General features: G+C 38.4%; 1 protein-coding gene across 1 annotated transcript in view; it reads left to right on the top strand.

Moving 5' to 3' along the window:
* Window positions 1-21,995, top strand: part of LOC121381559 — a 30,642-nt gene extending 8,647 nt beyond the window's left edge. The window contains exons 3-4 of the mRNA XM_041510894.1: window positions 3,152-3,290; window positions 20,809-21,995. Coding sequence (XP_041366828.1) covers window positions 3,152-3,290; window positions 20,809-21,057 — 388 coding nt within the window. The 3' untranslated portion in view covers window positions 21,058-21,995. The remainder of the gene's footprint in view (window positions 1-3,151; window positions 3,291-20,808) is intronic.
* The last annotated feature ends 3,334 nt before the right edge of the window (window positions 21,996-25,329 follow it).

The following is a 25,329-nucleotide window of genomic DNA, read 5'->3' as shown; positions in this document are numbered from 1 at the left end:
AGGTGCCAGCCTGTTTTCTAATAGGGGTGGGGGGGGGGGGGGTCGCAGATTATTAGGTGCAATTCTTGTTAATTTGATTTGATTTTCTTAGCTCCTACAACAAAAAGTTTTAAGATCTGTTGCTAATATCATATTCATATGAGATAAGCTGTTGGATTGCTGTTTAGTAAGTTCAATGGGGACGTGATTTTTTTCAAGATGGCCGCCGTTTTTCAGTATGGCGGGCAATAGTCCAGGAATTAGGATCAGGTTGAATGGGTTTTTTCATGCAACACCCACTACACAGTTGGTTTGTCACCCCAAACTACTAGGGGGATGTGTCTGGAACATTTTCAGCTCTGATGTACAGTTGAATTGTGGCAGAAACAATATGTGGCGGTCTATTTTCCAACGGGGGTGCTTTGGCTTAGGTGCAATTCTGGACATTTTGGTTTGTTTTTCTCGGCTTATACAACCAAACCTTTTAAGATTTGTTGCTAATAACATGTTCATATGAGATAAACCTGTGTATTGCTGTTAAGTAAGTTCAAAGATAATACAGGTTTTTTTCAAGATGGCCGCCATTTTTCAATATGGCTGCACGTGACGTTTTATTTTACATGTTTTCTTACATAATGGTAATAATTCACATTTAATTTATTGTTTGGTTTATTTTTATACAATATGAAAATTGGAAATGATTTTTGAAACATGTTTTTCATATGTTTTTAACCTATAATCCATACTTATCCCTTGAATATCAAAAACAATTTGCATGTATATTCGTGCAGAAATGTGGTAAAATCACATTTTGAAAGATGTTTACATATAATATGGTTGAATAAATAAGTGCTTCCCATCTCTACAATGACATACTGTTTAATTAAGTATTTTATATGTGTATCGAAGTAATGAAGACTATATAATATATAATATATTATTATTGGAATGTTTCAAATTGTTTGAATACTAAATTCAAATGATTAAAATTGTATCCCATTTGCTGATGAATTCATGTAATAAAATTTATTTTTAAGTCTAAATTAATTATTAAGCCTTCAGATAATGACTGCCACAGAAGTGTGTTATGTGAAATAAATGCGTGTTGTTGTGCAAGTAGTACAGGAAGTTATTTACCAGTGTGTGTGTAAACAAAAACATTTCTACAAGAATTTCAGCACATTTCTACTTCATACAGGTACGTAAACCTTTTTCACATAATGAAATAAATATTTCTTCATTCACATATTTAAAAAACTAGTATTAAATGTTTATAGAACCATAAAATATTCTGAAAAACAATAATTTATTTAAAGTTCCTTGCTCTAAAACTTTTTTTTCAATATACTACTTTCTCAACAGAACATACTTGTTACTATAGACTCCAGATGTATTGTGGTAAATACAATAACATATTCAAATTTAAACAAAGACACATTTATTCAGTTAAAAGATATTTCTATTAAATGAATTATATTTAAATTATAATATTACATATAGTAGTAACTCGACTAGCAAATGGTTATTAAAATTATTTCATTTCTCTCGAAGAAGACAGTGTCAGCCTCTCCTTAACATCATAACTGGGGTGATCCTTCCACAATATGATTCAGCACGCCTAGTGGCAGCTAAAGACATCGGGCAAGAACAACTGAATGACTTTGTAACTAAACGCCTCGACAAAAATGAGCTAGGTTTCTGGGAAAAGTTGCCACATTTGAAGATCAGAACATTTGCATCAATGTCAAAGAAGATTACTGTGAAATCAGCCAAAGACAAAGCAGCTACTATCAGTGCTGATCGAAATATTTTTGGCAGACTACTCATTGTCGCTAAAGCCCGAGATGTTAACTTGAAGGAAGTTCTTTCACATGAGCTGTCATCAGTGCCTTATGCACTGGCGCATTGTGATGGACAAACCAACTGTGTAGGACTAAACAATTTCGAGTTGGTCATGGCTCCTAAACTATTGCCCGCCATACTAAAAAATGGTGGCCATCTTGAAAACAAATTGTATCAACATTGAACTTACTTAACAGCAATACACAGGTGTATCTCATATGAACATGTTATTAGCAACAAATCTTAAAACTTTTGTTTGTATTAGCCGAGAAAATGAAACCAAATTTTCCAGAATTTCACTTAAGTCATGGCACCCCCATGGGAAAATAGACCTCCACATATTGTTGCTGCCACAATTCAACTGTACATCAGGGCTGAAAATGTTCCAGAGACATCCCCCTAATAGTCTGAGGTGACAAACCAACTGTGTAGTGGGTATTACATAAAAAAAAAAACCCATTCAACCTGGTCCTAAATCCTGGACTATTGCCCGCCATACAGAAAAATGGCGGCCATCTTGAAAAAAATCGCCTCTCCATTGAACTTGCTAAATAGCAATCCACCAGCTTATCTCATATGAACATGATATTAGCAACAGATCTTAAAACCTTTTGTTGTAGGAGCTAAGAAAATCAAATCAAATTAACAAGAATTGCACCTAATCTGAGACACCCCCCCCCCCCCCCCCCATTAGAAAACAGGCTGGCACCTAGTGTTGCTGCCACAAATCAACTGTACATCAGGGCTGAAAATGTCCCAGAGACATCCCCCAAGCAGCCAGAAATGACAAACCAACTGTGTAGTGGGTGTTGCACCAACTCATTTTTTAGGCTTCTTTTGAAACTTGGCTCCTGGACTATCAGGGGGGAACATGTCTCGGAACTCAGGGGGAACATGTCCCAGAACTCAGGTGGAACATGTCCCGGACCTCAGCGGGAACACGCCCCGGAACTCAGCGGGAACACGCCACGGGACTCGGCGGGAACACGGCCCGAGACTCAGCGGGAACACGCCCCGGAACTCAGCGGGAACACGCCCCGGAACTCAGAGGGAACACGCCGCGGGACTCAGTGGGAACACGTCCCGGAACTCAGAGGGAACACGCCCCGGAACTCGGCGGGAACACGCCCAGGAACTCAGCGGGAACACGCCCCGGAACCCACCTAAACACTCGCATCTTCCCCTCAATGTTCCCCAGCTTCAGCAGTGCCTGTTGTTAGCCTATATTGGCCCATTTGTAGTTAAATAAGTTTTGATATACAAATACTGAAAACCATGTACGATCATTATGATATACTGCAGTGTTTCTTTATTTTGTGAATATTTCCAGCCCTTTTTCTGGAGTCGAAGTCGTTCACAGAGCGAGATCTCAACTTGGACATCGGAAATTTGGGCGGTTCAACGCACTTGCCAATAACTGTGAACACTTTTCCAAATGGTGTCGTTATAATGAAGAAAAAAGCACGCAGGTAGATAGTGCAGTGTCACCTTCTTATCTCATAAAATCTTTCTCCTTTTTTTTTTTTTTAATAGAAATCTCCATAATGTCAGGGATGGGACCCGGGGGTTATTATATTTCGAATAATGTTGATCTAATAGAGGACTCTTCTATAACGTTTAAAAACGGTAAAAATAAATATGAATTGCAAATCCACAAATATTACATATTCAATCATTTGCCAGAAATACGGTGAATTTTATATTGTGCAGACTACTATGGAACACCGACAAGTGTTAACGTATGGTTTTACATAGACAGCAAACCAGAATGCGTGACCAACTATTTCTAAAAATAAATAAATATGTTTATAACTTACAAAAGAAATAAAACATTTTTCCCATTAATAAATTCTAATCCCTTCCAGCAAGAAAAAAAACCTGCAATTAAATTGGTTGAAATCAGGTTGAAATTCCTAAAATAATTATACTTAATATACTAGCTGAGTCATTTAGTGGCGTAGGAAGGTGCCAAACAGGGGGGGGGGGGGGGGGGGGGGGGGGGGGGGGGGGGGGGGGGGGGGGGGGGGCACTAGGGGCACTTTTTCATATTTACACACTTTTACACTATTATAAAGCAAACACCCCCCCCCCCCCCCCGTTTCCTACGCCAGTGTCATTTTATTATTCCATTTATTATTGTCTGTTATTTCGTTTACGTTCGTCGGGGTATCAACAAACAAAAAGTCATCCTCAAATTGTGTGAATCGGCCAAGCCGTTCTCACAGAAGTCGTCCTCAAATTGTGTGAATCGGCCAAGCCGTTCTCACATAAGTTTGCGAATGATTTTTGTTGTTGTTGTTGTTGTTGTTTATACCGAGATGAATGTAAAAGAAAAATCAGACAATACTTATAATTAAATTTCAAATATACTTACTAATAATGAAACTCAAAACTCAAAATTTATATTTTATTTTTCATTACTTTTTGGTTCTTAAACGCTCAGTACGACAAACTACTGGGAGTTCGTTCATTTCTCTATGAATGTAAAATTTTATGTAAAATGTAAGTCTTCAGGGAACGTCATACTAGGTGACGTCATTTTCAGGCCCGTAGCCAGCATATTTACAGAATTCATCAAACGCGAGCGCCGCAGCCGCGAAGCAGTAGACGGAGTGGGGAGGGGGTCCCAGATCATTATATATAATGTGATGACGCCGGTTACACTCAAGAATAATACACTAACTTTTGTTGCGAAATATATGTTAACAAGTTGCATTAAGTTGTGGTATGCATGTGAAATGGCCTGGTCACAGAACCATGACAAGAAACCATTTGTGTTCAGTGTACCAATGTATTTATAATATATGATATATGGCAAAAATTGTAACAGATTTAAGCCTACTGGAACGCATTGATTAGTAATCAGTGGTTATTGGATGGCAAACGCACAGTTATATCGATACTTGGTCACAGATGAAATTCGCTGTTGCCACATGGTTACTCTTTCCAAATAACAGCAATGGATCTTTATGTGCACTACCCACATTCCATAAACAGAATATCCTTTGATGGACCAGTTATGGATCACTGGTTGGGACGGGAAATAATCAAACGGGCCCACTGAGGAGGATCGGACCAGTTGCATTTTCCTCGTGTGCTGTTGGGCGAATAATGTTGCAACCTCGTTGACATCTATATCTTGGTCATAATGAATCGTTAGGAGTGCCAAATTAAAAAAGGCGCTCCTGTCCCATAAAAGCACGCATGTATGTATATATGTATGTAGTCGCCGGATGGTGCTAAAGCATTAATACATTGTTGTTATTTAACCATACTAGTAGTACCACCGGCACTTGAGCCTCATGTATGCAAATGAGTTCACGTGACCTGGGCGTGGCCTCTTCTGATTGGCTGACCTCTAAGCGTGGGGGCGTGGCCTAATGACGTCGCGGGGACGTCCAGTGCATTGACCTCTGGGTCATGCAGCTGGCTGACCTTTAAGTGTGGGGACGCTACTTTAACGGGGTTAATGGCTATGGCAGCTGTCGGGGGTCTATACAGGAAACAGCTGGTGAGGAAGTCGTTAATGACGGATCACATAACAAAATAGCGTGGGTTTTATGAGTGTGTTAACCGTCGGGGGTTCCTTTGTTGTACAGGAAACAGATGGTGCAGAAGTCGTTAATGGCTATCAAATGGCAAGACAGCGTGGGTTGAATGGGTTTATTAGCTGTCGGGGGTCTATACAGGAAACAGATGGTGCGGAAGTCGTTAATGGCTATCAGATGGCAAGATAGCGTGGGTTGAATGGGTTTATTAGCTGTCGGGGGTCTATACATGAAACAGATGGAGCGGAAGTCGTTAATGGCTATCAGATGGCAAGATAGCGTGGGTTTAATCGTTTTGACGTGTGTGCATAATAAGAACCAGATGTGAGTCTTGGTAACGAGGAGTGGAAAATTCCACGACGTTGGAAACGTACCCACATACGGTGATGGCCATGAGTCAGAACGTGTTCAGACACGTCTTGACCTCGAAATAGCGTGGGGACGCTATGGATGGCGTGAGGTGTGACGTCACAAGAAATACCCGAGACATTGCTGTATTAAAAAAAACTACATTATGATCGGTCTCATTGGTGTAGTGGCTAAGACTGGTAGGTACTGGGTTCGTATCCGGGTATCAACTGGTCACTACACAGACGTTTCACTAACCACTACCTCCCACTGTCCTGGACAGGTGAGCCCACAGTTTAAGTGCATGCGCGCATGCGTGCGTGTGTGTGTGTCCAGGATAGCGTGCTTAAACCTTAATGGATTATTGAATTAATGTTATACCGGAGAATCTCTCTCATGCCTCCACTATCATAAATAGCTCCAGATAGCTTAACTGTGTGTGTCCAGGATAGCGTGCTTAAACCTTAATAGACTATTGGACTAGTGTTAGACCGGAGAATCTCAACAACTGAGTACTATCCCCACTGTCCTAGACAGCCCTAGATAACTGAATTGTGTGTGTGTGCGTGTGTGTGTGTGACCAGGATAGTGTGATTGGATCTTAATTGGATAGAGGTACGGAAAATAAATAGAAACAAACAGTGTTCCATGTGCCAAATGACCGAATATCTGCGGTATATAAGGGATGCCGACAGAAAGAAACGTGTCGCGAGTGGCTAATTTTTAAAAAATCCGATGATGTGTTTATTAATTTTTTTAGCGTTCATTGGAAAAAAATTGAAAATTTAATTTGGAAGAAGCTCCTTCATGGATTTCGAAAATAAACAAGATTATACACTTGTGGCTCAAGAGTGATACACGCGTTGCGATTTGTTTTTTGTACCACAGAACAGCTGTTCCGTCTCAGCTTTTGAAGATCGTCTTCAAGACTTACTGAATACATCTCTTTGATGTACGTTATTATGCGAATGTCTGTCGCGCGCACGCTGAGGGTGTTTATTTCGCAAATATCGTTGGGCAGTCTGTCGTGTGTAACTGTGATCTGGTTTGGAAACTGGCTGAAAACATAAACAAAAACGGATATCTGTGGTTTCCCCAGACCAATGGCTTGTTTAATGAAAGACGTTATATGCTCACTGAAAGTAGCAATCTGAATTTAGATAATGATAGCTTTTATTTTATGGATTCGTGTACCTTAATACTTAATAAAAATGGATAATTATATAAAAAAATTTTTATATATATATATATATATATATATATACTACAGTGAATGTTTCTATCGAAAGTGCACAGATTTATCAAGTATGTGCAGAAAAACACTTCAATTAACTGTAATAATAATTAATTTACTTCTTTTTCTTTCTTTCTTTATTAGATAAACAAGAAATTGCATGGGGAAACTAGCCTTTAATGAAGAAATATTACTTTGATGATATTTTAACACACGCGATATCATGCCATACGGAGTGTAAAATAGAATTTACTACCAGTTACTGGCAGTTCGAGCAAGAAAACATAATCCGATCACCTTGTGGTTTATACACGCGCCGACCGGTGCCAAGGGTTTAACGAGTATCACGTGTCGATCAAAGGGAAATAACTGCATTTAAAAAAATAGTGTTTGCATTACGACTCCAAGAGTTCTCCCCCTTGCCATATACGTTTAAGTCAATTTATATATATATATATATATATATATATATATATATATATATATATATATATATATATATATATATATATATATAAGTCCATGTATATATATTTGCGGTAAGTCCATGTTATATATTATTAGAATATTTATGGATCGGGGAAATAACTGCACAGAGTACTTCCCTAGAGCACTAGCCCTGACCGTTTAATATAAATTTTTACCAAAAGAGTAAATACAGTGGTCGATCTAGGATCGATTCCCGTCGGTGGTCCAATAGGCTATATCCAACCAATGCATTATGACTGGTATGTCAAGGGCCGTGGTATGTGCCATCCTGTGCACACATCCCTTGCTACTATAAAATACCGGGTAGCGGTAGAGACTGACATCCAATCACAAATCTAGTCATGGAGTAAAACACACACCCAAAAAACACAAAAAAACAAACAAACAAACCCCGCAATGGTTTGGGGGTTTTTCATTTTATTTCTAAATGACAAATCACTATAGACAACTACACATATATAAAACGGACACACATTGGGTTACATCGAGAGGCCTTAAGGGCGACAATTACACATATATAAAATGGACACACATTGGGTTACATCGGGAAGCCTTAAAGGTGACAACAACACATATATAAAATGGACACACATTGGGTTACATCGAGAGGCCTTAAGGGCGACAATTACACATATATAAAATGGACACACATTGGGTTACATCGGGAAGCCTTAAAGGTGACAACTACACATATATAAAACGGACACACATTGGGTTACATCGAGAGGCCTTAAGGGCGACAATTACACATACATAAAATGGACACACATTGGGTTACATCGAGAGGCCTTAAGGGCGACATGTGAATAATATTAGTGTTTATTTCTCTTCATCTTCGTCCTAATCATCAGTGTCAGCACCATCGGTATCGTCGTCGTCTAGTTCATCCAAATATTCGCTGATCCAGGAACGATACTGATTTAATTTAAAACGAATCTGAGGACTCCGATCTCTGTCCGAATTCACAGACTTTAGAATTTTCCTCGTGTTCGGGCCTTTGTCAAAGTAATGCATATAGGTCAGGAAGAGAGAGTACGTGTCTTTAACTAACTTCCATTTTAAAGTCTTCATGTTTCTTTCGATGGCATCTTCATAGCGTTTCCTCTTGCTTTCGAGATAGTCATGATTGATGTCAAATTCACGCTCGATCATCAGACGTACGCCTTCGTTTGTCAGATCGGACGATAGCTCTTCTTCTTCTTCATTTCCCTCCTCACACATTTTAAATCACAGATGTCGCTGCAAGTCACTCCCGTCTTTAAAGACCAGACCACACGTATTGCAAGACTGCATCCTCTTGACTTTTTTCAGATAGGGCTCTACCTCATCTTCTTCTTCGTCGTCGTCACTTTAGTAGGTGGGTATGCCTGGTAGTTTTCTCTTGAATGCGTTTCTTTGCATGATTTGGAAGTAGAGCTCTTTCTTCTATGGTGGTTGAAATTCTTCTGAGACATTCGCCGTTACGTTCGTGCTTTTATACCATTCGGACGGCCCCGTCTCTAAGCCATTAGGTCGAAGGCGTCAATGTTCGGGCATGGTCGGTTTCAAGTCAACCAAGAGATGATCGTAGGCCTGTGGGTAGCTTCCTCAAACTGTTCCATCAAAGCACGAGTATTTCCATGATACATCTGCTGTGCCAAAATTAGGACTTGTTGCTTATTGATGGGGTTGTTGAACAGTGCCAAGTAATGACAGTTTCTTCTCTGCATTGGGTCTTTGCTGTGATACAAGTTCTGGTTGATGGTAATCACCAAAAGGTTTCTGTGGTGACTTCCTTCCTTGAACAGGTCAGTGAGGCGAGGGTCTTTTCCAGCTATAGACATCAGGTCGTCCAACACGATGACATTTCTGACTCTGGGGCCCTATTTTCGAAGCCATCTTAGCGCTACGAAATCGTAAAACCGTCGTAGGTTGTGACGTCACTACAGCGCACGCCATAGTGACGTCATAGATTACGATGATTTCACGATTTCGTAGGCTAAAACAGCTTCGAAAATATGGGCCCTGGGATCCAAATAACGATCCTTTTCCAAATTCTCGGGTATGCCTTGAACAAATTTCACTCGAGCAACCATTTTGATCATATCATAGAGGGATTGCCATCGTTTGTAGAGCCAGATGATGCGTTGAGGCGATGGGAAGATCTTACTATCCCTTAGTAGTTTGTACAACAAAAATTGTTTTCCCACGACGTGGGTCCCGACACGATCATGGTGAACGGATGTAACAATCATGTGGGCTGCTGCTGCTGCTGCTGTTGCTGCTGCTGCTGCTGCTGCTGCTGCTGCTGAGAAGGTTTATTTTCAGATTCCAAGAGTCCATGGGTTTTTTTGTACATGCCGAGTTAGGTCGTGGATCCAAACATATTTTTTTTCGCAAATGTGACACTGATTCATGATGTTGACTGTTGAAGTCTCGACATCAACTGACGATGTTGAAACTGTCACGCCCACTTTTATAGTCTTCTCAGAAATGTTTGTGCCGTTTTTGATCCATGCCAGACTGCTCTCGTCGTTTCTGTTCCACGCCACTCTGTTCTCGTTTCCGTTTTTGCTCGGCCTTGGCTTGCTCTACCACCTGTTGCGTTGGGGAGACCATGACGACTTTAGGTGTCAGGGGCTTGTCCTCTTTTTCTTTTTTCCATGTGGGATCGTAGAGTTCTAGACATCGATCCAGGCTGTACATCATCTGACTTTTCCCAACACTCTTCACTGGAAAATATGGCTGAAGTTTGCCTTGGGCTTGCAACTTGTAAAAGTGGGTCCACTTGTCCGCGTTGGGACCGTACAACTTGTACTGATCTGACATGTTGCTTCTCTGAAGGTTCTACCTCAAATGACGATGTCACCAATTACCCTTTTATTTATATTCTATAATTTTGCGCATGTGCACAAATATAAAATGTTGTGTGATACGCATGGCCCGTGCCTCCATCCCAAAGCATAGCTCATGCACGGCTCAGGGCCACCCTTACATTAATAACAAACTAAACGTGTTATTAACATGTTTATTTTACAAAAAAAAAAAAACGAAAAGTAGCACACACCCAAGTAATACGTGTTTAATGTCTGAACAAATTGTTAATGTAGGGACATCTCGGGGACAGACTTTAATGTTCCATCACTGGGTCGTCCATCTTCTTCCATCCATAGACGCGTAGTCCACAACAGTAACAAACGACGGCATCGTGGTCTCCCGTGTAGAAGAAACCGGCCTTGGCGATTTCCCTCGATCTCTGACTCATCTGGAGGGGCCACACACCAAATATGTAGAGTCGTCTGTAGAATCCTATCATTTTGAGATGATGGCAGGACAAGTAATGTCTCGAGAGGCCATCCCATTCGTCATCGGCGTCGTAGGCATCATCGTAGGGAGCCGAGTCCGTTTTATATTCTGGAGCAGCATCTGTCTGATCCATGGGTTCTTCATCCACGATTTCGATGGGTTCACAGGTATCCGTGGGTTCTTCATCAACGATTCCACCGTGTTCACGAGCAGCGTCCGTTTGATCCATGTCATTTTCTTCTGGTTTGGTAACCACTCTTGCATTTGATAGTTTGTCTTTTGGAACATTTGCATACCAAGACATCGTCACCGCTGCTACAGCTGCTACTGTTGCTGTCCATTCTCGAATATCCCGAAGCCATTTAGAGTCTTCTCTAGCAGTGTTGCTGAGCGAATGGCAAGCGCTTTGAATCTGGGGGGTTTATAAGCCCCAAGGTAGCGTCCCCACGCTATCTCGAGGTCAAGACATGTCTGAACACGTTCTGGGATGACTCATGGTGTTACCACGCCATGACCATATATGGGCACGTTTCAAACGCCGTGAAATTTTCCACTCCACGTTACCAGGACTCAATCTGGTTCTTATTATGCACACAGGTCAAAACGATTAAACCCACACTATCTTGCCATCTGAAAGCCATTAAAGGGACACGCCTTAGTTGTTAACCCATTTTCTCACAAATAAAATAGCACTTTACTTACATTTTATTATTTAGAATATACATTTCCATTCACTTGAAGTGTTTTTTGGTAATTCTGGTAATCCTGGTGTTTGTAATACCACAAAATGCATTTTTCGTATTTCTTAAAAACGCGCGTCTGAGAAAAAACCGTTGAGCAGACAAGGTCTAATCTATTTTTAGAGGGGATCTTCCCGTTTCAACGTCACAGACGTTGGTATACCACGTGACCGTTATCATTTTGGTTCGGTTTGTTTTCTCGTGCACGGTTCGCGCAATCAACATCCAATTTGTTGTTTGCTTGTCGTTCATTGATGAGGTATTTCTTCACAGTTCGTGAACATTTTCATTAACAATAAAGTTCAGACAAGTAAGTATCTCAATACAAAACGTTACAAACCCTTAAAATCTTAAGTCTTACGATATCTGGAGAGGGGATACAACCTTAGGGGGTAGAGGTGAGGTGCACAAGCTATATTGTTACCTATATTTGAATAGAGTAGGACAAAAAAAACCTTACGTTTTCGTCCTGGTGAGAGGAAGTGCCTCCCCACCTCTGATTCCTACAGACTGTACTACCACTATCACCACCACCACCACCACCACCACCACCACCACTACTACTACTATTACCAACAATAATAAACGGTGCATCTAATTGCTAATAACAATAGGTTAGTGTCACGGGGATCCTGATAATACCCGTAACTGAAGTAAACACGATTATCCAAATATCTCTCCTAACTGTATATCTATTAGATCTCTCTGTATCGGGCAGGCTACTACCCGAGTGGCCCGGCTCTAGGAGTAATCAGAGTTAAGATCTTATATAAATATATATATATATATATATATATATATATATATATATATATATATATATATATATATATATATATATATATATATGTAGCACGTTTAGTTAACTAGAAAACACAACAAAACACAATACACTTTGGAATCTGTATTAACTATAACGCTGACAAATGTACTTGCCGCAGTAGTTAATTAACAACAACAATATAATAACAACCCAGAGCTAATCACTTAATTAGTTAATCACTAGGTGTCTAGTTTACACAATATTCTAATCACTTCACCGTGATACAACACACACACGTGTGATAATTGAGAAACGCTGCCAGGGGAACTTAATTTAAAAAAGGAATTACAACTCTATTCCGAACTGGTTAATTTTTAATTAACCCTTAAATACTCATTCAGTAACCTTGTAATACAGAATTAATACTGGTACATATCACAATAAAGACAATAACCTACAGTTTAGCTAGGTCCTCTAGGATGACCGGCTAAGCTTTATCTTACCAAATACTCGTATAAAAATATTAGAACAGTGAAGCCTACAATTTACTTCGTCAGATTACCGGAGACACTGTCTAAAGAATATTGGTATAATACAGTATTAAAATATTTAAAGTCATATCAATCACATCAAGGTTATACAACAGAGCAGAAATATATATTTACCAAGTCCGGTCTGAACTAATATATTTCGTTCAGTTGGACAACGTCCGTTCCCCTGGATACTTCCAATGTTTCTCCCCGATATCTCTAAAATCCTATCTATTTATTCAAAAATCTCACACTAGTCCAGAGACAGCGAATATCGCCTGGGGGGCACAACGCGGTACCTCACCTATCATGTGATATTTCCACAACTCCCAGAGACTGTATATTTTCTTAGATGGCCAGACAGACCGTCGCCAGTTCGGTAGAAATACCCGGTGTCGTAAACCGAACTACCGGAGGTATTACGTAACCACTGTACCCACCAGGTCTAAGTGCATAATGGGACGCAGGACTACCACCGTCGCGCGGGGGTATTACGTAACCAAGCTGCACACGGCCCTCTAACACAATTAACATCGCCACAGGCGAAAAGATAAGAACATGTTCCATCACAGTTAGCCACTAGTACCACTACTACTACTACTACTACTATTAACAATAATAAACGGTGCATCTAATTGCTAATAACAATAGGTTAGCCACTAGTACCCGGTGCCGAATAGGAAATGTAGGCTAAGGTTTATATATATAATTTATTATTTCAAACACTGTAGTATAGTCAACATGGTCAGTGTCGGACTATCATTGTCGTCTTATTCCGATTCAAGTATCATGATTGCTGCAACAGCCACTTCCTCAACAAAAGCACCCATGTTGGTAAAGTAACTTCCTGTTCCAAACTCATTCCTTTCGGTGTCCGGGACAGAACAGTTGGAACATGCCCAGGAGAGGTGAAAGGAACGCACCGCAAGTCTGTGTGCACTCTGGGAAATTTGTCGTGACATAGGCATTTCTGTGCTTCGAGGGACATCTACCGGTGACATCAGAATATTAACTTTCAAAATTATTTCAAGTAATTGGGTCACGGGGATTCCCATGGTATTTATCGATATAAAACCTGCTTTTTCACTCTATTTTATAAAAATGTGATCTAAGTGTGTTACAGTTTTGTAGATTAACCAAAAATTAGAATTCATTTTCGCGGGCTGAAACTAGGGCGTGCGACTTTAATGACTTCCACCCCATCTGTTTCCTGTATAGACACCCGACAGCTAATACATCCATTCAACCCAAGCTATCTTGCCATCTGATAGCCATTAACGACTTCCGCACCATCTGTTTCCTGTATAGACCCCCCCCCCCCCCACACACACACACACACACAGCTTAAAGGTCAGCCAGCTGCATGACCCAGAGGTCAATGCACTGAATGTCCCCGTGACGTCATTAGGCCATGCTTAGAGGTCAGCCAATCAGAGAGGCCATGCCCACGTCACGTGATCTAGCTCATTTGCATATTTTAGGGCTCGATAGTCGTCTCCCCCCCCCCCCCCCCCCCCCCACTACTCATACACACAACTCATACTCTCATACTGCTATAACCGATTTGGTGATTGAGGAGGCTGACGGGTAGCAAACCCGGCTACGTGATCCCGGTCATTTGGGGACAAGGACTTTCATATGTAAAATCCGTTTTGTTTGGGGGTTTTCATTTCAGCGGAACTCTCAATCCTGCAGGGGGAAGGGGGGATCGTCCCCCAGGCTACGGGCCTGATTTTATATTAGTAATTTGTCTTACTGAGCAACATTAATTATTTCCATGTAAATCTACATTAATTAATACCCATATTAATATGAATTGTACATTTTTTTTTACCCCAATGAAAAGTTATTTAGCAGTGATGAAGATCACCGTCTAGTAACGGAAACGTGTTTGGATATACTAATTACAAACTAAGACATCACATGCCTGTGTTTTATTTAATGTAATCTTAACCACTTAGCAACGTCTTAAAGGCATACGCTACAAATATTTCTACCTCTCAAAATGTGCTAATTTTACACCTATTTATTTATTCTACAAGCATATTAAAACCACAGGTACCCACAAACAGAAACCCCTAATGCAAATACTATAGTTACATAAATGATATATATATATATATATATATATATATATATATATAAACGTTACAATAACATATTTGACGTTATTGTTTGGAGATACTTGTGAATAAAACATATCTGCAGAAAAATTGGGGTGTCACCGGACTAGATTGTCGTGTCATTTTCTCCTATTTTGTGAACAATTCCACGCCAAAACAACCACATTCCAGAAATCTTCCCGGGTGACCATCTCCGATTTTGATGAAATTTCACCCATTTGTGCATCTATATAAATGATGGATGCATGCAAACTTTTAAGTCCAGATACTAAGTAGTTTTGAAATTATGACTGGTCAAATGCAGGGCCCGTTGACCCATTTTTTGCACTCGCGACTGTGTCAAGTGATTTCGGATGATTTTTTAATGCTAGTAACTTTTTTAATTATAAAGATATCAAGTTGCAATTGGCTGTATTAGCTAATTCATACCTGGAGAATCTATAATAGTACTCATTTTGCACATATCTGTCATAGTTTCTGTCCTGGAGACCAAAATTACTTCGCCAAGAGCTGTACGAATGACGTCAAAACAACTGGCGCGAACACGCAATGACGCGTGTCCCGCCCATATCAAGTAATGAACCTATGAAATGTCGTCTAAATCGGTAAGAAGGTTTAAGACGTTTCTACAGAAATAAGAATGGGCTATGCTTCGCTCCGCCCATTCTTATTTCTGAAGAAACGTCTTAATGCCTTCTAACCTATACTTAGATCATTGAGGGGATAATATCACTGTTTCGTTGCTAACTGTTAGGATTTATCACCAAATTTTGATTCAGGTACGAGACGAAGTCGAGTACTGTCCATAAATCCAAATATTTTGTGGTAAATACTTAGGGGATAACCCTACTGTCTTTTCCGATTTGCGGACGTATATCGGTGGTTTTACTGTCGGTAAATTTGCGACTGTAAAACCACCGATATACGTACGCAAATCGGAAAACACAGTAGGGTTATCCCTATTCTAATTAAACTGTTTGCTGGTTGATTTTAAATAGGAAATTGTCACATTTGTAGTAAGAATAAGCCTATAAACGTCACCAGCTGGTGATGTCATTAGGCAGCCCATTAACAGACGATGGGTGGTCGGACAGTTAGCGGTTCGAACATAGATGTATAATTTGACATATTTAATCAGCTCTCGTGATTAGATAACGACTAATAAAGAATAAATATGTTAATTTTTGACATAAAAACTTCTCAGTATTTAACGACTTATGTTAACATGAACGCTACAGAAATTGTCTTTATGACAACCCTGTTCTTCGCTTAACCTATGACGTATTTCTGCCAGAAAATTTGCGACCGGTATATCGGTGATTTTACCACCTGAAATTTTTAGCAGAGATCCAATCAGATTCGTTCTTACAAATGTGTTGAATTAGAATTATAGTTAACAACGAAACACAATGGTATTATATTCTAATACTACACCTATTAGGAGTATCTGTAAGCAATTTTATTGTGTTTTTATTAAAGAAATCACACAAATTTTAAAAACCTAATTATCAATTCTGCTTACTGAAGATATTCAATGAAAATGCTTGTAGTACCCGGTATGTAAAATTATGACGTAATATATTTTTTCTTTTCTTAGACATGACGTCATTGACTTAGGAGCGAAGCAAAGACAAATTTATTAGTATTGTAGTGTGTATTTTGAACATGATTTATTGTAATACAGGATACCCTAAAAATATTGCTTCGTTTGTTGTTAATTTGTGTTGCAAAACGTAGCATATGATTGGAAGTGGTGTTTCAAACTCATATTGAATTATTTTGAGGAATTAGCATGTATTAATTTTGGCTAAAGTCTGAACCGAATTTTTAACAACTACGATAAACTGCTCTCCTACCTTTATTTTTCGTTAGATTTTACACACATTTTTTGTCCTGACAGAAATCTTGAAAACCCCATTACAATGACACAGATTCCACATACTAGATGATATCTATGTCACCTATATCGACTTCGCTCAAATCACATAGGGCAAAAAGCATGTAATTTTGTGCCGGCTGCCATTTTGACTTTTTATGGAATACACTCTAAGGTCTCACTACACAGATGTCATCTGCCATTGAAACCCATGTTAAATTGCCCAACTTCCAAGATTGCCAATAGAACGGTTTCTCGTTGGCACTAACAACATACACCATTGCGAACATATATTATATAAGCATTTATTTTCACTCCAAAATTGAGAACATTTCGTCTCAGTTTTTTTGCTATGGGACCGCATCTGGCTGTAGTACCGGTCCAAACAGGTGGTTCATTAACCGATTCACTCCGGCCGTCTCTTGTGCTATACACCCATGTCCCAAAAGGTCAATGCACAATATTACAAATTAGCATGGGCAAAATACAGCCAGAAGGCTAACCAGTAAGCATATGTATTGTTTTAATTCTTCACCATTTCCTAGAAGTGAATATGTGAACCATAACATGTGTTACAATTAAGAACTATAGTGGACCGTGATCAATGAACTCTCACCCGGAAGTGATCTGTGTAGTGAGACCTTAAAGTTTATTAACAGATTTTGTCAAACTTGGTTTGAAGTCAATTGGATAATTTGGGTCATTTACACCATGAAAAGCCATACTAAACCAGTGAACTCTAAACAATACACCAAAAGATAGATGCACCATACCATCCAATAAAACTTCATATCAACTGTTATTCCTAGCTTGGTCATTCACGCAATAGATGGCCATCAAACAACACGGGTATCGAAATAAGCATTGTGTCTGGTAACCCATTTACAGGTTACCACAAAATATAGCCTGGTAACCTATAGGTTACTACAACTATATGAAAGTTAGAATTTAATTCCTGTTACAACTACTTTTAATCCGGACGTTCTGAAATTGTATCGGTGCGCGCGAACGTCGGTACGAGAAACGAAATCTGGAAGTAAATGAAAACGCGGATTGCCGAAATTGCTTTCCAATTGCACAAGTGCGTATGAACATCGGTGCAAGTTTGTACGAGAAAACGAAACGTGGAAGTAAAATCATCTAGTGGACGCTGCATAAACTTGGAATGACCATAATTGCTTGCAATTGCTCAAGTGCGCGCGAACATTGATGCAATTCCTTACGAGAAAATGAAACGCTGAAGTCCGGAATGCTTTGCCTGGTTTACGTCCGGAAGCGAAACTACAGTTCGTTGAATTGTTTGTCAAGAACGAAACACCGTTCTCGACATTTCTTACATGTGGTAATGTCCCGGTAACCTGAACGACCGTTCTCGACTTATTTCGATGCCTGCAAACAGCCACTACATGGTAATGTATGACCCTTTTGGTAGTTCTGATATAAGGGACATACAAAGAAGAACCGGCCTCAGTGGCGTCGTGGTTAGGCCATAGGTCTACAAGCACTGGGTTCGGATTCCAGTCGAGGCATGGGATTTTTAATCCAGATACCGACTCCAAACCCTGAGTGAGTGCTCCGCAAGGCTCAATAGGTAGGTGTAAACCACTTGCACCGACCAGTGATCCATAACTGGTTCAACAAAGGCCATGGTTTGTGCTATCCTGCCTGTTGGAAGCCCAAATAAAAGATCCCTTGTTGCTAATCGGAAAGAGTAGCCCATGAAGTGGCGACAGCGGGTTTCCTCTCAAAATCTGTGTGCTCCTTAACCATATGTCTGACGCCATGTAACCGTAAATAAAATGTGTTGAGTGCGTCATTAAATAAAACATTTCTTTCTCTTTTTTATACAAAGAAGCTAATGATCTAGTTAGTTTATTAAAAATATTAGTTTTCATGAATGGTTGCTATAGGCAACAATTATTTCATAATGAAGTGTTGAAATCCTGTGTTTTTCTGTATTATTTCAGCATGAAGATCCACACATTATTAATGGCAGATACAAATTCTACTTTTACAGTACAATACTATGTTATATATTCACAATACCATCAAAACTGTTTGTCACTATTACTGTACATTCGAAAATATTCATTATACACAAAATCACAGAAATTAGGGTGAATTTGGATACTGGCCTTGTGACCTTAAATTTTGACCTTTTACAATGAGAAACTCAATATTAGACACTCAGATCAATTTATATATTACATGTAAGTACACTAGCATATACATTTTGACACACACACACACACACCCTTCCTCCCCCCCCCCCCCCGTCCTAATTTTTTTTTTTTAAATAAAATAATAAAATAAATAAAATTGACATGTTTGCAAGATTGGCTAAAATCTACATCGATGAAATTACCTTTTATAAGGATGCTACACCAGTACATTCTCATTTTGGCTTGCTAAACTTATATTTTTTGGGATAAACAGTAATTTCATGTTTTACATTATGGTCGCACTACACAGATGTCATCTGCCATTGAAACCAATGTTAAATTGCCCAACTTCAAATGAAGATTGCCAATAGAACGGGTTCTCGTTGGCACTAACAGCATACACCATTGCGAACATATATTATATAAGCATTTACTTTTACTCCAAAATTGAGAATATTTCCGTCTCAGTTTTTTGCTATAGGACCGCATCTGGCTGTAGTACCGGTCCGAACAGGTGGTTCATTAATCGCTATACATCCATGTCCCAAAAGGTCAATGCACAATGTTATAAATTAGCATGGGTAAAATACAGCCAGAAGGCTAACCATTAAACATACATATTGTTTTAATTCTTCATCATTTCCTAGAAGTGAATATGTGAACCATAACTTGTGTCACAATTAGGAACTATAGTGGACCGTGATGAATGAACTCTCACCCGGAAGTGATCTGTATAGTGAGACATAAGAGGGATGAAAGGATATGACTTAATCTAACAACGTCATGATATGCTACGATATAAAAGCAAACGTGATGACGTCTTCTTCTTTTTTTTTGTCTCTTTTTTTTAAAGATATCACTAGAGAACATTGATTTTATATTATGTCACATACTTTGGAGGCTTTAACCCCTCTTGAAGAGTATTCCATAAAAAAAGCAAAATAGCAGACGGCAGAAAACTGCATGTATTTTGGCCTATGCGATCTCAGCGAAGTCGATACTGGTGATATCGTTACAGTCTCATATGTGGAATCTGTGTCACTGTAATTGTTTTTTTCACAACTTGTGTCTGGACAAAATTTGGTGGAAATGTAATTGTAATTAAAGGTAGCAGAGTAATTTATCGTAGTTGTTAACAATTTAGTTCGGACTTTAAGAATCACGTTGATGGGGTAGGTCTACAAATTTATAACTTTTACTAACATATTTACACTTATTGGTTTTTTTTATAAATACATAAAATAATATTCATTTACGAAATGGTAAGCAGTATTTTCGTGAGTTTTTCGAAATGTTGCGATATTTAAAGAAGTTAATGTTGTTTAAAATTGTGTTTACAAAATCGATAGTCATTTCCATTTTGTCTTTATCAGTTTTATTGTCCCAAAAACTATGTTCTAAACACAAATGGTGTACTTCAGATTGTGATACAGTTATTTCTGCTGAACTTGCTTGTGCCATTTTGGGAACAGAAACTAGTATAGCAGGCAATATGACATATGGTGGAATTGACTGCTGCAATGGATCAGGGACCGGACCATACTCAGGGAGGGTGGGTGTTTATTGCTGCTAACAAAGTGTTAAAAATTACAATGGCACGAAATAACAATAAATTAAGAACAATAACATCATTTTGATCTAAAGTTAATCATATTTTTGAAAATTATTTATAACAACATTGGAAGACACGGAATTAATATACTAACGAAAACACCACACATGAGACCAAGTGACAGCATATCGGACGAGTTTTCGGAATTTTGTTATCGTGATAAATCCTGGTGCCCATGACCGATTTATCACAAAAATTAACCAATGGCAAAAAGGCTTATATGGCAGTTGTATTAGAATCAATATTATAAACTTGTCTTTATATTTCTATTTTCAAGTCTCAGACTGCATGGAGTATATTTGGAACTGCTATTTTAACTGCTGTCGGAGGGGCAGTTACAGGAGGAATGATAGTGGGGGCAGCAGCAGCTGCAGCAATAGCTTCAGTAGCAACTGCAACAATAACTTCAGCAGCAGCCGTTGCAACAGCTACTCTGTCTTCTAGTACTTACAAACTACGCAACACCGGAAGACCAAAGGAAAACCTCAGACGACTGAAATACCGCTACAAGCGCTACGGCAATTAGAACACGTCATGCATTATAATGCTGCTTTTTTTCAGTGAATATTTAAATGGCGGCGTTGTACGCGACTTGCTATGCCAGTTACCATTAAAACTCTTTGGCGTATGTCTTTGCTAATAGTCTTAAATAAAGGTCTATATTTATTTAATTATTAGTAATAAATTTAAGGTATATTGTAAAACAATTTTTATTACCGTAGTTCCAAGACTATTATGCAGCTAGATGCATTGTATATCGCTGTTCATGTATCAATATCTAGTGTCAGTCTTTGCTTCAGATCTTCGTTATAACTTAACGAGACTATCACAGAGGTAAGTTATTTGTAAAAAATAATAATAATAATAATATAATAATAATAAATATTCTGTCAAATGACTGTCCTCTTGCTTGTAAATGTGAGTAATTAATTTAGTTTCTTCATGATTTGTATTATTTGTAATAGTTATACACACACTTTACAAGGTTTATCGGTGAACATCCCTACAGTCGTGGGTTCTGAGTTATACACCACTTTAGGTCAACTTAATTATTATATGATCAGTTCTATGGCAAATACGATCAATAACTAGAAAGTAGAAAAACAAATTAAATGGAAACTAAACTCAAATATGAGCCTTATGTGTTGGAAAGATGCATACCCGGACCACTAACACATACTAACACTTTAAGAAATGAAAAACGTGTAATTTTTAAATTAATTTTAAAAACCTTATTATTTCTGCTAAGTGGGGGCAGCTATTTTCTTTTGTTTTTGTGGGGTCAGGTAGTATAGCTTGGAGCGAAGTGACGTCAGCTCCTACCAACTCCAGTATGCACGGTGAAAACAAACGCAGTAATTTACGACAAGGCGCTCCGCATTCATCAATCTGACTTGTAAAACAACATAAATGACTTGATAGTATAATAAACTATTTTACTAAATATATTTCAGTTTTCATTAATAGAACGAAATGGGGTTATAACTTATAGTATTGTTCTCTCTTAAAAAATCCAAAGAAAAAATGCATACTATTAGGCCTATTGGTGGGTAGGCCTACGTTGGAGCAAAAACGACCACTCACGATACCCAAGTGATACTGTTCTTTTCTTGGGGACTACGTAATTGGTCAGAAAGTCTACTTAATCAAGAGTTTTACAGAATGATTACAGTAATAAAGCATGACGGCTGATAATGTCCATTACCATTTTAGGGGTGGCGGGTATTTCCCAATACCATGTGATGTTAATAATAACGCCGGTACGTAATTTTGTGTCTAGACGGCGGTAATTAACAGCTTGTCTACCTACCAAAACCAATCAGGAATCACAGGTGGAGGCCTCTGAAAGTATAGACTAAGTAACTAAGAATACACTCCGTTTATCATTTCAGGATGTAGGTTAATGCATGGACAAAACAGTTATTTCGACACTTTGACAATGGTGGCTTATTTTGTAATATAAAATAATTTATACTTATTGCTGGCTTACTGGGATGGATATTATTACAGAATATTGCGCAGAAATCAGGTACGTTTGTGTTTTCAGTTCTAAGACTAATTCCTGACGTGATGCGTTAAATATTACGTAACCACCGGTTCGCCTGCGGCCGTTGTATATATCGTCAACGTCCCTAACTGCGTTATGCTTGCAACTCCGTTCAGTTTGTTTTCTCATCAATGGTTCACGCAATCAACATCCGATTTGTTGTCGTCTGCTAGTTGTTCATTAGTGAAGTTTTTCTTTACAGTCCAGTAAGTATCTAAATACAAAACTTTACAAACCCCTAAAATCATTAATTTTACTAAGTCATTTTTTTTATTATTCCTTTAAAATTACCGATATCGGTTCCACATGACTCGTAGAAATTGACTTAAAATGGAGGAAGATCAATTAACATTCGGTGCGTGTCACATGACCTCACACGTGCCAGATCAACAAGGCCAAATCATTTAATGTTTATGATTTTTAAGCCCCGTTGTTAGAATTTGTTTTCAATTATTATATTAGATCTGCAAAATGTATGCTACATGTTTGTGCCTCTACTGTAATGAATAGTATTCATAATCCATTCATAACAATTGTAAATAATTTTGAGTGCATAAATTGTGTTAATTAAGAATCAATATATATATATATATATATATATATATATATTGTCATGGCTGTCTAATAACGTTCTTAACTGTGTGATGTGACTTGGATTTTCTCAAGTAATTTTAATATTGGACAAAACAGAATATTTATTTTTGCATTTAGTAGTAATTAACTGCATATTTGCTGGTATTGTGTAATGATTGGAATTACGCCGTTTATTATAGTTGTTGTTTAATGAAATTCTGAGGAGTGCAGTGTTTGTCGTGTCGCGCACTATACTGATGAAAACGAACTGTGTAACGGGTGTTACTATTGATCGCTTGCATACATAATACGAGTTAAATTTAGTTGTATTTCCTACAAAATTGGTTTCAGTTTATAAAACTATATTTACAAATACTTGCCATAATTTATTTATGGGATATTCGTATATTATGATCGCCAAATGTTTTAAAGGGACACACCCTAGTTACGTTTATTTGTTAACCATTACGGCGTTGTTTTTCGCTATTAAACCCCATTTTTCACAAATAAAATTGCACTTTACTTACATTTTATTATTTAGAATACACATTTCCATTCACCTGAAGTGCTTTTTGGTAATCCTGATGTTTGTAAAACCACGAAATGCATTTTTTGCATTTTTTCACAAAACGTGTTGTCGAGAAAAAACCGTTAAGCAAGCGAGGTCCAATCTATTTTTAGAGGGGATATTTCCATTTCAATGTCACAGAGGTTGGTATATCACGTGACCGTTAACATTTTGGTTCGGTTTGTTTTCTCGTGCACGGTTCGCGCATTAAACATCCGATTTGTTGTTGTTCATTTGTGAGATTTTTATTCACAGTTCATGAACATTTTCAGTAACAATAAAGTTCAGACAAGTATGTGTCTCAATACAAAACGTTACAAACCCTTAAACAAATAATTTTGCTAAGTCTTACGATATCTGGAGAGGGGATATAGAGGCACTGATTTTCCGTTTCAGATTTTTCCCTTTTCCGTTTCATAATGTTACAAATTCCGGTTTTTTCCGTTTCAGTATTAAACAAATTCTGTTTTTGTTTCACAGACACACACACACACACACACACCGCGCAATTAATTGCTGGTGTAAAATAAATATGCAATGAGGTAAAACATGTCAGTAGTTTGTATTTATTTTTGGTTTAAATTTAAACACGAATACGCCACGACACAGACTTCGGACATTTTCGGTTTTCTTTACGATATGATCGGGAAAATAATTACAAACGATCACACTATAAACCACTTCCCTTGTATAATTTATTTTGAACAAAGCCTGGCATACAATATGCAATTACTGCATTCCTTTGTGAGATCGGAAATATGGCAATGCCGCAAATGTTAAAAATTAATACGCAAACATAACATATCTTTCACTTGAGTAAATATCGGACAATTTTAGCTCACAATGTTCCGTTTTTCCCGTTAAATCGCCGGGAATAAGCGAAGAAAACACGACTGGTAAAACGTCTAGATACGCTACATTTGGCGTAACATACAAAGGTACTAGTGTCGTAGCGTAGCACAGGCAGATGTCGGTGTCCATAGTTTCTAGTTCGAAAAATAATTTTTAATTAATCAAATGCGCTATTTAAAGTTAAATAATGTTTTGGAAAAAAATCGGGAATTCCGTTTCAGATAGGTATTTCCGCGATTCCGGAAAATCAGTGCCTTTAGGGATAAGACCAGGACAGAACAGTTGGAACATGTCCAGGAGACGTGAAACGAACGCACCCCAAAGTCTGTGAAATTTGTCGTGACGTAGGCATTGTTGTGCTTCGAGCGACATCTACCGGTGACATCAGAATACTAACTTTCAAAATTATTTCAAGCAATTGGGACATGGGGATTCCCATGGTATTTATCGATATAAAACCTGCTTTTTCACTCCATTTGATAAAAACGTGATCTAAGTGTGTTACAGGTTTGTAGATTAACCAAATTATAATTTATTTTCGCTGGATGGAACTAGGGTGTGCGGCTTTAAGTCAATGTCCGATGTCGTTCTTCGGCCATGTGGTCTTCAACAATGCAATCTAATTACCAGATCCCTGTGCATATAAAGGCTATTACATTACGTTGACATCAGTAGTATTGAAGTAAATCTTACCATAATTGTAATGTGTGTGTAATTACTCAATGACTCGGTATACTGGAATTAATTTCCGTTTGATC

Source organism: Gigantopelta aegis, chromosome 2 (genome assembly GCF_016097555.1).
Source record: "Gigantopelta aegis isolate Gae_Host chromosome 2, Gae_host_genome, whole genome shotgun sequence".
Taxonomy (NCBI): domain Eukaryota; kingdom Metazoa; phylum Mollusca; class Gastropoda; order Neomphalida; family Peltospiridae; genus Gigantopelta; species Gigantopelta aegis.
Note: the sequence above shows the minus strand (reverse complement) of the source record. Positions and strands in the feature narration are given on the sequence as shown.